The 13,484-nt window shown below is 37.5% G+C and overlaps 1 protein-coding gene across 7 annotated transcripts in view; it reads left to right on the forward strand.

Moving 5' to 3' along the window:
* Positions 1 to 13,484, forward strand: part of OSBPL8 (oxysterol binding protein like 8) — a 170,607-nt gene that overhangs the window by 103,694 nt on the left and 53,429 nt on the right. The window contains exon 1 of one of the 7 annotated variants that reach the window (XM_040233852.1): positions 9,001 to 9,226. The exons of the other annotated variants lie outside the window; for them this stretch is intronic. Within the exon in view, the coding sequence (XP_040089786.1) occupies positions 9,082 to 9,226 (145 nt within the window). The 5' untranslated portion in view covers positions 9,001 to 9,081. Of the gene's footprint in view, positions 1 to 9,000; positions 9,227 to 13,484 lie in introns of those variants that run through there. 7 annotated transcript variants of the gene reach the window in all.

Raw genomic sequence — 13,484 nt, forward strand, 5'->3', positions numbered from 1 at the left:
TCCGCATAAACATATACATTCATAAATTCCTTCCTCCCTACTTTATTAAGATAACAGTTTATTTATTAAGATAACAGTAAAGGGTTATCAGATAGTACGTGTGCTTGTTTCTCGGCTCTTTTCTGGTGGGATCCCCCGCCCCCCGCCTGCTCTTTGTTCCCACAGCCTGAGAGGCTGAGCCTGTTTCTCTGTATAGACTGTGGGCCAGTGCTACTGCGTGTGGTGATCTCCTTGCGCATAAGAGAAAAATAAATACACTGTTAGGAGTTTTCACTAAGTGAACTTCCTCCAGTTTAAAGAACTGCCCTTTATTATGAGATTATAGTCTTCCTGCTCTATGATATTTAACATCCTTTTCTGAATTGAAGGCTGTGAATTTAGATTTTAAAAATATTGTGTCTTACCAAGTTGAGAACCGTAATATCAGTGCTACAGTTTGGGGAGGGGGAATTTTATTGGTCCACAGATTCAAAATCTAGGAACCATAGTTTTACCTGTGGTTTACCTGCCTCACATAGTCATTTCCCTGTGTGAGGAGATCGTGGATATTGGGGTAAAAGAAAAGGAAATCCTTGTCCTTCGGATGGAGTAATGGACCATGAAGTTAGTTAGATATGTGGTTACAGCTGTGGAATCAAAATAGCTTCTTCAGGACCTTATTAGGCTCATCATTAGGAAATATCTGGAGTGTGGCAGCCAATAATTTAAATTGTATCCAACTCCACAGCCTGCATAGAGTTGGATTGAGTCTCTAGTGGGTAAGTAAAATGATGTGCGCAGTGGCACCAATATTGGGATATCAGCTAGCAGAGAGAAGGGAGAGAGATCGATATTCATTCTTGCCATCCTAGAACAATGTGTAAGCAGTGTTGTCTTATAACATGGTTCCCATTCTTGAAGAGAAGGCTGGAAAGGAGTGGAATTTTTTTTATCTGTTATGTTTTGAGAACTCAGTTATACAGAAGGAAAAAGTGTAGTTTTTTTTTTTTTCTAGCATGGTATTTGCACAGCTTTCTAGTGGAAATTTTTTTGAGAAATAGATGTTTAAAGTTTTGAATTGTGTCCTTCATTTACGAAGTGTCCCTATCTGTATGTGAAAGCTAATCCAATTGGGTGGTCTCTGTCCTGTAGGCTCTCCTTTCTTCTTCACTGTCATTAAGATACTTCTTGCTTTATCCCTTCCTACCACAGACCCTGGGATGGTGTTTTTTATCCCCACTCTTTGAGTCTCACCTTACCACAAAATTGCCTGATGCTGGCATTTGTGTTGGCAGGCGTAGGGAAAGCAGAATGAGGAGATGGGGGAGAGTAAACACTGCTTCCCTTGCTGAATTCTCACCTGGCTATTGCTCATTTACTGTGTGACTTTGAGCCTGTATGCCTCAGAGTTTGTGTACGGGTTAAGTCGCTTCAGTCGTGTCCGACTCTTTGTGACTCCATGGACTATAGCCCGCCAGGCTTTTCTGTCCATGGGATTCTCCAGGCAGGCATCCTGGATGAGTTGCCCTGCCCTCCTCCACAGGATCTTCTCCACCCAGGGACTGAGCCCATATCTCTCACATATCCTGTACTGGAAGGTAGATTGTTCACTAGTACCACCTGGGAAGCCCATGCCTCTGAGCTTGAAAGTGAAAGTGAAGTCGCTCAGTCGTGTCCGACTCTTTGCGACCCCATGGACAGTAGCCTGCCAGCCTCTGGGTCCATGGGATTTTCCAGGCAAGAATACTGGAGTGGGCTGCCATTTCCTTTTCCAGGGGATCTTCCCAACCCAGGGATCGAACCCGGGTCTCCTGCATTGCAGACAGACGCTTTACCGTCTGAGCCACACCTGTAAAACCGAGATACTGTTGTTCTTTGAATCTGTTGAGAACATATGTGAAAACACTTTTGAAAACTTATTACTGTATAATTCTTAGATAGTATTAATAAAGGTTACATTCATAGATGCTCTTAGTACATTTTCAGTTAAATAGATTCTTGTGAACAGTCTTAGAAAGAAACCTAAGCACCTCATTTAACATTTGTTTTGTGGGAATAGACCCTGAGTTTCAGTCAACTTTTAATGACCATGTACTCACACATGTTGAAAGCTCAATGAGAGCAGAAATTAGGGGCTATTATATCATAACTGTCCTGTGCTTAACATAATTTCTAACCCAAAGTAGATGCTCATCACATTTTTTATTAAATGAATGATTATTTGATATACGCATATAATTACAAAGAACTTTCCGCCCAGAGGAAAGTACTGTCTTATACTTGGTGATGTAAGTGTGGATAAATAGACAAGAATGCTCTCCAGTCTAAAATTATCTGAAGCCGCCCTTTTAATTCTGTACGTGCATTTGCACGTGCTGTTGAGAACATATCTAGTACTGAGAATCTACAAGAGTTATTTTCTGAGGAAATGTGGGATAAATAAAATTGCTTTGTATACTTTTCAAGCCATATACTCATTAGTGAAATTTTACTAATTACAGTTAAGAACTTACTTTGTCTCTTTGGAGGATGGAAATTGGGAGCTTTATTGTTGTGTTTCCTTTTTTAAAGCAAAGATCATTGTCAGCCATCTCAAACTGTATGTCCTTTGAAAGGTTATTAATAGACTTGTTTGCTAAGACTGAGCTGCTTAATTAATAGTAAATAGCTATGTTATTTTTAAACTTTTGTGCTCTGTAAGGAAACACTGCTGAGTTTGTATAGTACCACTGTCAGATATTTAGTTCATTTTTTAAGGTGGTGGTTCTACTCATGTTTGGGTGTAATACTTTCTTAAATTCTTGTTGACTGATGTTTGTTTTTAGTAGTTTGATCTTTTCCTGATTCTTCGTGCTGCTTTAAGAATTTTAAATCTCTTAAAACCTCCCTAATTATCTTGAGATTCAAGATTAAAGTATATAATTCTTATAATATAATAACTTAAGCCAATATATTTTATCCTGAATGTGCATATGGAACTTGATAGGGTTTAAGTGGATTTTCCAGCTACCGAATTAGATTATTTCAAAATATCAGCTATGTTTGCCAGTCATCTGTTTTTTTAAATAAAGCTGATCTGGAATTTGTCCAGGGAACTCATTAGAGTTCTAACATGAACAGTGAGCTGCCTTTCCAGTCCTAATCTTCTGGCTCTATAGAAAGGAAAACTGAAGCTGGGCGTTTTCTTTGGGCACACAGCAGGAGAATCTAGGGATTCTTTCTATTATGGCCTTTTGTGGGTTTTGTTGTTGGTGGTGGTCGGTCACTAAGTTGTGTTTGACTCTTTGAGGCCCCATGGACTGCAGCATGCCAGGCTCCTCTGTCCTCTGCTGTCTCCTAGAGTTTGCTCAAACTCATGTCCGTTGAGTCAGTAATGCTGTCCAACCATCTCATCCTCTGCTGCCCCCTTCTACTTTTACAGCATCAGGGTCTTTTCCAAGGAGTTGGCTCTTCATATCAGGCAGCCAAAATATTGGAGCTTCAGCCTCAGCATCAGTCCTCCCAGTGAATATTCAGGGTTGACTTTTTTTTTTTAGGAATGACTGGTTTGATCTCCTGGCAGGCCAAGGGATTCTTAAGAGTCTTCTCCAGCACCACAATGGGAAAGCATCAGTTCTTAGGCACTTGGCCTGCTTTAGGGCTTCCCTCGTGGCGCAGACAGTAAAGAGTCCGCCTGCCATTCAGGAGACCTGGGTTTGATCCCTGGGTCAGGAAGATTTCCCTGGAGGAGGACATGGCCACCTACTCCAGTCTTCTTGCCTGGAGAACCCCCATGAACAGAGGAACCTGGTGGACTACGGTCTATGGGATCGCAAAGAGTCAGACACGGCTGAGTGACTAAGCACAGCAGCCTTCTTTATGGCCCAGCTGCTGAAGAACTGATGCTTTTGAACTGTGGTGTAGGAGAAGACTTGAGAGTCCCTTGGACTTCAAGGAGACCAAACCAGTCAATCTTAAAGGAAATCAAGGCTGAAGCTGAAGCTCCGATATTTTGGCCATCTGATTCGAAGAACTGACTCATTGGAAAAGACCCTGAGCTGAGAAAGATTGAAGGCAGGAGGAGAAGGGGACAACAGAGGATGAGATGGTTGGATGGTATCGCTGACTTTATGGATATGAGTTTGAGCAAGCTCCAGGAGTTGGTGATAGACAGGGAAGCCTAGTGTGCTGTAGTCCTTGGGGTTGCAAAGAGTCAGAAATGACAGAGCAACTGAACTGAACTGACATCTGTACATGACAGCTGAAACAACCATAGCTTTGACTATATGGACCTTTGTCCACAACATGGTATATCTGCTTTTTAATATGCTGTCTAGGTTTGTCACAGGTTTCCTTCCAAGGAGCAGGCATTTTTAATTTCCTGGCTGCAGTCACCATCTGCAGTGATTTTGAAGCCCAAGAAAACAAAACCTGTCACTGCTTCCACTTTTTCTACTTTCGTTTGCTGTGAGGTAATGGGACTAGATGCCATGATCTTAGTTTTTTGAATGTTGAGTTTCAACTTGGCCTTTTCACTGTCCTCTTTCCCCCCTCATTAAGAGGCTCTTTAGTTCCTCTTTACTTTCTGCCATTAGAGTGGTATCATCTGCATATCTGAGGTTTTTTATATTTCTCCCAGCAGTCTTGATTCCAGCTTGTGATTCATCCAGCCCAGCATTTCACATGATGTACTCTGCATATGAGTTAAATAAACAAGGTGACAATATACAGCTTTGTCATACTCCCGTTCCAGTTTTGAACCAGTTGGTTATTCCATGATGGTTCTGTTGCTTCGACCTGCATACAGGTGTCTCACCAGACAAGTAAGGTGGACTGGCACTCTCATCTTTTGAAGAATTTCCCACGGTTTGTTGTGGTCCACACAAGGCTTTAGCTTAGACAATGAAGCAGTAGTAGGTGTTTCTCTGGAATTCCCTTGCTTTGTCCATGATTCAGTGCATGTTGACAGTTTGATATCTGCTTCCTCTGCTTTTCTAAACCTAGCTTGTACCTCTGAAGCCTAGCTTAAAGGATTTTGAGCATACCTTGCTAGCATGTGAAATGAGCACAATTGTAAGGTAGTTTGAAGATTCTTTGGGATTGAAATGAAAACTGGCCTTTTCCAGTCCTGTGGCCACTGCTGAGTTTTCCAAATGTGCTGACATGTTGAGTGCAGCACTTCCACGGCGTCATCTTTTAGGATTTTCAAAAGCTCATTTGGAATTTCACTGCCTCCATTCGCTTTGTTTGCAGTAATGCTTCCTAAGGCCCACCTGACTTCATGCTCTAGTATGTTCAACTCTAGGTCAGTGACCACACCGTTGTGGGTGACCACACCATCGTGGTTATCCAGGTCATTAAGACCTTCCTTGTAGTTCCTCTGTGTATTCTTGCCACCTCTTCTTAATCTCTTCTGCTTCCTGTTAGGTCCTTACAGGTTCTCTCTTTTATTGTAGCCATCCTTGCATGAAATTGTCCCTTGACATCTCTAATTTTTTGAAGAGATCTCTCGTCTTTATCATTCTGTTGTTTCCCTCTATTTCTTTGCATTGTTCATTGAAGAATGCCTTCTTATCTCTCCATGCTGTTCTCTGCAACTCTGCATTCAGTTGGGTATATTTTTCACTTTCTCCCATGCCTTTCATTTTTCTTCTTTCCTCAGCTATTTGTAAAGCCTCCTCAGACAACTGCTTTGCCTTCTTGCATTTTTTCTTCTTTGAGATGGTTTCAGTCACTGTGTCCTGTACATGCTGTGGTTTTTGCCTCTGCCCAAATATCTGCCATTTTAATATGGAAAGAGCCCCTAGACCAAAGATAATATATTCAAAGGTATTAGTTCTTTTTAGTGTTAGGGAATTTCAAAATACATTTAGCGGTACAGGAAATGCCTGTACTTTCCTCTCAATTTCGCTGTGAATCTAAAAGTGCTCTAAAATATAAAGTTAAAAAAAAACAAACTTCCATGTATTTGAAGTCTCCTCAGTTTATCTATACATCAGGGGATGAGGGAAAGAGAATAAACCTCATCAGCATACTGTCAGGACCTGTCAACGTCAGAAAAGAATGTTGGTAAATCTCACAAAATTTGTCTCTGGGTCAAAAAGAGATAGTGCAGTGATAGGAGGAGACATTCTGATGATGACAGCTCTTTATATTGAGTAACCTGTTTCCTGTATTCTCAGTTCAGTTCAGTCACCTAATTGTGTCCGACTCTTTGTGACCCCATGGACTGCAGCACGCCAGGATTCCCTGTCCATCACCAACTCCCAGAGCTTGCTCAAACTCGAGTTGGTGATACCATCCCACCATCTCATCCTCTGTTGTCCCCTTCTCCTGCCTTCAATCTTTTCCAGCATCATGGTCTTTTCCAATGAGTCAGTTCTTCGCATCAGGTGGCCAAAGTACTGGAACTTCAGCTTCCGCATCAGTCCTGCCAATGAACATTCAGGACTGATTTCCTGTAGGATTGACTGGTTTGATCTTGCAGTCCAAGGGACTCTCAAGAGTCTTCTCCAACACCACCATTCAAAAGCATCAATTCTTTGGCGCTCAGCTGTCCTTATTGTCCAACTCTCATATCCATACATAACTACCAGAGAAATCATAGCTTCGACTAGATTGGCTTTTGTTGGCAAAGTAATGTCTCTGCTTTTTAATATGCTGTCTAGGTTTGTCATAGCTTTTCTTCCAACAAGCAAGCATCTTTTAATTTCTTTGTTCTGTCTATCCTTGATTTGCTATTACTTTTTGGTAGAGTATATATTCTTTTATATTCTTTCTCAAGGGAGTTCCTGAGAGGGAAATGAGGAAGGCATATAACAAATAATATAGGTGAATATTTTCTCAGTTCTCCCAAGAATATGGTGCATGGTAAGAGCTATAATAGATACATGGGAGAAAAGAATTAATTCATTTTAAAGAGTGGATGTTGTAGTTCATTAAGCTTAATTCTATTGTAGAACCCTAGGTAAGAATGATTATTCTGGTAAATTCTTTAAAAACATGCACAGAAAGTAAGTTTTAAAGACCCTGCATATCTAAAAATATTTTATTTTACCCTAATATGTAATTGATAATTAGACTGGATATGTACTTCTGAATTGGAAGTCATTTTCCTGCTAGTTTTGAAGACATTGCCTATTCTTTTGTCCTGGTTCCAGTGTTGTTGATATCAGTAACTTATCTGATTCCTAATCGCGGTGCTATTAATTATCTGTGGAAGGATTTTTTGCTATCAGTAGGGTTGGTTCTCAGTTTTTGCCACTGATGTGTGGTTCAGCTTTCTTGAGCCTGCAGGACGAGTGACTGCAAGTTCATCTCATGCTTTCCAGGGTCAAGTTTATGTGTTGATGTGTCCTCCCTTGGATGCATACTTATGGAATACATACCCACGCTTGTGTATGCTTTTCTAAAAAGATACTCCATTCCTATAAATTTTGTCAAATTTTAGGAGAAAATACATTATTAGGTCACTATCTTGATTCTACCATTTTAACCTGGAACCTTTCTTGATTTTCCATCTATTATCCAATTTGATCCTTATAACAGTCCTGTAATATAGATAATGTTATTAAAATTTTATTGATGAGGAAACAGAGACTCAGAGAAATTAAGTCAATGGCTCTAATGTATCCAACTAGGTTAGAACTAGGATTTGAACCCAAGCAATTTTAATTTCAAATTCTGTTTAACCATTGCACTATAAATGCCTTTTGTGATGTTATATTCTTTATGCTTTAAGAGGTAAGCAACACTGTGTGAATTATTTATAAGTATTTCTCTGATGCCTATATTAAATGGCAGTTTATATTTCATGACAAGGGAGAAAAGTGGGGAAAAAACTCCCAAACCCAAAACCTGTTCTAGTTGTGGGTATCAACCGTAAACCATTTTTATCACTAACTGATTTTAAAATGCCTTTGCCAAAGAAATAGTATGTACAGGAAACTAAGTTTGTTTAAATGTCCTTTCTTTTGAAGAGAAATAGTCTTAGATTTTGTGGGATGCTGTTGTGTATGAATGGAGAGCCAGCCTTGAAGTGTATGCATAATGAGGAAGGAGATGGAGATCTTACAGTAAGGCGCCTATAAAAATGAACCACCAAGTCAGTTATAATTGAGTTGTTGTCTAAGAAGGTGTGTTTCCAGGTTGAAAGAACTGTGGTTAGAAAAATCAGTCTAGGGTATATAAAGAAAATGACTGACTTAAAGCTTTTTAACTTTAGTTAAGGTGTAAAACGATATTTATATTTGTTACTGTGATAATAAAGTTGCATTTTTTTAATAAGAGTTTTAAGTGTAAAATATTCATTGGTTGAGGATATCTTTTGAAAAGTTTAAATGTAATGAAGAGGAACTGTAGCATCTCTTTCAGAGAAACATGTTGGAGCATACAGCGTTATTAGTGGTATCCTTTTAATCTTCTCTGTTAATGGTTTGCATTAGCAGTGTCTTAATGACACGTGTATCTCTACTAGAGGTAAAATTTAAGTGTTTATTCTCTGTGTTAGCCGTTGGAATCCATCAAAAATGTACTTGAAAGAAGATCTTCCCTTATGAATTCTTAATCATAGCTAAAGCAAGCAGTAGATTAGATATAAATCTAGAAGCTTCAGGAAAGATAAACAAGTGTTATATCCATTTTTAAAGTAAGCAAAAACTGGAAAGAATCGGAAGACGTGGGAAGTGTGGCAGAGACTATAAAAGCCTAATTGAGTATGAGAAGAGGATTGCGTATTTTGAGAAGAGAGAAACTGAGTTTATTATTTCATCCTGAATCTCTAAGTATTAATCTTGCTTTGTTTTACTAAGGCAGTAATTCGGTGCAGGGCATTACTGGTTTGATGAAAAGGTAAAACAGTGGAATAGCCTTTCTTGTTCTTCAGCTCATTTCTTTTAAAACACCCAGCAGCATGGCTTAATGCCTTTTCTGTCAGCCTCTTTCTCTATCTGTTTATTGCTGATTTGACAGTCTCTGGTCCTTCTCCTTTGCTGTTAAATGTGTGTGTCCTTTGTTTGTGCTGGTGGGTTCGCTATATTTGGATGTGAAGAAAAGCCTGTTATTGCCATACTGGTCTAATTAGCCTTCTGGGTGAGTGTATACGTTACATAGGCCTTTTAAGCCATGAAAGAAGACAGCTCACAACAACGTAGGTTTTCTTCCTGTACTGTGGTTTCGCCTGTTTTATTTCCTCCAAGAATTGATGGCCGAAAGCTTGTCCGGAACGCTTCATTTGGAGGATACAATGAACTTTCTCCTTCTTTGGCAGGTTTGTTTGTTTAATCTTGCGTTCTTTTCTTAATTTCTTATAGACTTTTCATTAAAATAAACTAGACATCTTAATGTCTTAAAGCTGCTTTCTTTTAAACAAAACAATTCTATAGTGAAAGGTTAGATTTTAGTAACTGCTACTATATGGCTTGGCTTTCCATATTTTCTTTTACAGTCTCTTTATGCTTGAACTTGAAAGCTAATGATTCAATGAAGTATGAATCTTGAGTGCTTATAGCATGAGTTTTTACTTTAATTATTGAAATAAATGTTACAACCCTTTGATAAAAATAAAGCCCTTTGTAGATTTGAGATAAAATTCTATAAATCAACCAATTGTTCTGAAGTTTCTGCAAATGAAACCCACATATTTAATATTAATATTTGTTTGACTCTTCTCAAGCAAAATAGTAACTGTGAAAATTGATGTTTAGTTTATGCTTTAATAGATTAAGTCCTGACTAACATGAAGTTATCTGTGTAATTTAATTTTTGAAATGCCTCACTTCATGTTGTTAAATGTGTTTATGTATGATCAGTTTTTGCTTAGAAAATGTTATTTTTAGGGCAATATTTATTAAATGAAATTAGACATTTGACAGCTATGATTTAGACGTTAAACAGTTGGTCAATGAGATGTAGCTATTAACTGATCTTTTATTGTTTGAAAAAGATTTATTGTAGCAAATATTTGGATATAGATGTTAAGATATAAGCAATCTTTGTTTCCTTTTCAGAATATTAAACTGCTACATAATCATATCTACTCTTTTAAGGTTATATTTTTCTTTTAAGATAAAAATGTTCTTTTAATCCTCATGACAAATATTGACTGAACTGGTGCTTGTTTTAATTGTTTATGTATTTTTCTGACACTCATTTGTGAAATTCGAATTATATTTTCATTTTTCACACTAGCCTTTCTTCTTAGCTTTTTGTGAATACTCATGCTGATAGGTAGGACATACATTCTCTTGAGATACAGTGTTACTTGGACAATTAAATAAATTATTATAAATTCACTGACTTCATTTTCTTTTCTAACGGTGTTTTGAAAATATTGGAAGCCATAGTCCTGAACTGTTGCCTAAGTAACATAAGCTTTAAACAGCACTCGGAATCCGTGTGGCGTCTTAGTGTAGCAGGCTTGCTATCATGCTTCTCTCTTACACAGTGGTGTAAATTTTACTATTTGTCTTTGTTCAGAAGTGACTCTGAAAATACAACAAACAAGTTTTTTTGTTTTAATGTTGTTGAATACTTACTTGTTTTTTCAGTGTGACTTAGTTCCATTTCTGTGTTTGCCTCCTTGTTTTTCTTTTTTTAAGCCAGCGAGCTTGCTGGCACATGTTTGCTGACCTTCATGCTATGAATCTACTTAATGTAGAGAATAGTCAGGTGACCTTACTTAACAATAGAAAACTTAACATGTTAGAAGTTTGGTTTTTACTTCATCTAGTTTAAGACAGAGTTGTGAGTTTCTTCTGTCAACGAGAATATTGAAGGTCATCCAGATAGATGTCTTTTAGTGGAAAAGCAGATGTTTGGCTTTGTTTTCTAATTCTTGAAATAGATAAGGTCATATTCATAAGGATGTTTCCACAGTCCTCTTAATACAACTAACAATAATATTAAAACCAGCCATGATAAAAAGTGCTTTCTAATATGTTTTATCAGCTAGGTAGAATAGTTGAATAGAATTAGGTACTTCAAAGAAGTGGCTTTTTTAAGTTAAAAGTAAAAAATATAATTTTTTCTGGGGCATTTTATTGTTTTTATCTGATAGCATTAGAGAAAGAGAGGTTATACATTAGTGATATTTAAAGATAGCTTTGTTTCACTGCTTTGACCACAACCCTTTTTAGCTTTAATTTTCCTTAGGAAAGTCCACCCGACCTTTTTTTTGGTCACTTCTACCTTAAGGAACAAATTGGTATGACCTTTTTCTGTATGATGAGTTATAAAATAGAATGGTACCCTTTGTCCATGTACCTAGAAATTGAAGTAAACTTTGAACAAAGATATTGACAGATACTCTGTAGACGCTTTAGTATATAGTTAGATCTTTTTAGTATATTTTGACTTCTCCGAATTTTTTTTCTTGTACAATTTCTTAATTCTTGGCTGTGTTCAATTTAATTAATGCAGTAATTCTATATTTGTAAATATTTACTGAATCTACATTTTTAGATACTGTGTATGTAATCTGATTTTAACAAGGCTGAAGCAGTATAAAACTTGCTTTATTATATCTAGACATTATTGAACCAATTTTTAATGAGGTACCAATTTTTAATGAGGTATATAAAAAGTTATATCTTATCAGTGATGATAGCATTTTTCGTCTGTTAATAAGTTAGGGATAGTGTACTAATTTATTCAGGAATCACATTCCATCGAATTAGTAGAAGAAAGTTTTACTACTATATTACTGGAAAATATCTTCATGCTATTTTCCCACAGATTTAGGGAAGATTTTCTTGAGACCCCAAAGCACTAACTGTTAAAAGAATGAGGTTGCTACATTTGACAGTGTTCAAATTAAGAGACATTCATCTAAAGAAACCATGCAGAGAATTAAAAGACAAGCCATAGAGTGGGGAGATATTTGTAATAAATATAACTGGCAAAGAACCAGTATTTGGAAAACATTATGAATTCCTATATAAATCAAGAAAAAGTACAGAGTTTTATTTTTTTTAATGTACTGAAGAGTTTCTCCACAAAGAGAAAATTTAAATGGTAATATATGAGATGGTACTCAATATCATTAGTGATCAGGAACACACTAACTAAAGCCTCACTGATATACCATTGACACACCCAACAGACTGGCAAAAATATTAAAAAATTTGTCAATATTGATGTTACCATGGATGTGGGAAAAGAACTATCATACACTGTTGGGGGAAAATAAACAGATGGTAAACAGTTTGGTGTTCTTAAAGACACACGTATACTCAGGCCTAGGAGTTCTGCTTTTGGTTTAAACCTTAGAGATATATGTCTACTGGGATGCATTGCCAATATTTGTATCACCTATATTTTAAGAGGGACAGACTAGAAACAACACAAGCAGATGGATAAATGGTAATATAGTCATGCAGTAGGATTCTAGTCAGCAGAGAAAATGCATGAAACACCAGTTGTGGCATGCTGGTACATAATCGTAAAAGTCGAGGTAGTTATTTCTGAGGGAAAGAAGAGTAGATAGGGTCCAGAATGGCATGGAGCGGCATAGGGGGTGGTTCTCACAGGATGGTGACAATTCTGTAATTCTTGATTTGGGTGGTGGTTATGCAGATAGTTATTGTACACATTAAATTATGTTTTTATGTTTTATGTACGTTTCTGAAGTATGCGTCTTTCACATATTTTAAAAAGCCACTGCATGTAAAAGTAGAGTCCATTTTTATTCATCTTTGGGTCAGTTTATCAAAATTTGAATGGATAAATAAGAATTGAGACCCTTCTTTTCAGGAACGCCCAGTCAGGTGTGGGGCATGAACATGAAAACAGACATTTGAAATCTGTTGTGATAACTAGGGTAGTGCACATGTACCAAGTGCTGTGTCTCAGAGGAGACAGCTGACTGTGTTTATGCAGTCTAAACATGGCCTCCCAGAAGACGCTGGCCTTGAATCTAGAGAAGCGCTCTGACATTCTAGAAACACCAGGAATTTTAAAGTTAGACCTAAGTTTAAATTAGCGCTGGTGCTGTCACCTATTGACATTCGTCACATTACTTAATTTCTGTAAGCCTCGGTTTTTTTGTTATATAGAATATACCTGATGTTTGAGGGGGAAATTATCATAGCATCTTAAAATTGCAAGGGTTCCTACAAATGGATATTGGTTACTTTCTTGTTTTCATTAATATTATGTTAATTATCTTCTTAGTTATCATGGTTGATGGATGAATCAGAATCAGCCCAGAGCAGGATATGTTAAAGGGATATAGACTAAGAAAGGATGCCATAGCGAGAGCGGTCTAATACATTGGAAGATTAAGGAAAGAGTGTGGTGCTAGTAGTGAAAACCCCACCTGCAGGAGGCACAAGAGACACTGGTTCAATCCCCGCCTCAGGAAGATCCCCTGGAAGAGGAAAAGGCAGCCCACTCCCGTCTTCTTTCCTGGAGAATCCCATGGACAGAGGAGCCTGGGGGGCTACAAAGAATCAGATATGATCAGTAGAGCACATATGAATTTTTTTTTTAATTATTAAAGCGTAACCTACACATGGTTCATTGCACAA

This window comes from Oryx dammah, unplaced genomic scaffold (genome assembly GCF_014754425.2).
Source record: "Oryx dammah isolate SB20612 unplaced genomic scaffold, SCBI_Odam_1.1 HiC_scaffold_29, whole genome shotgun sequence".
Taxonomy (NCBI): domain Eukaryota; kingdom Metazoa; phylum Chordata; class Mammalia; order Artiodactyla; family Bovidae; genus Oryx; species Oryx dammah.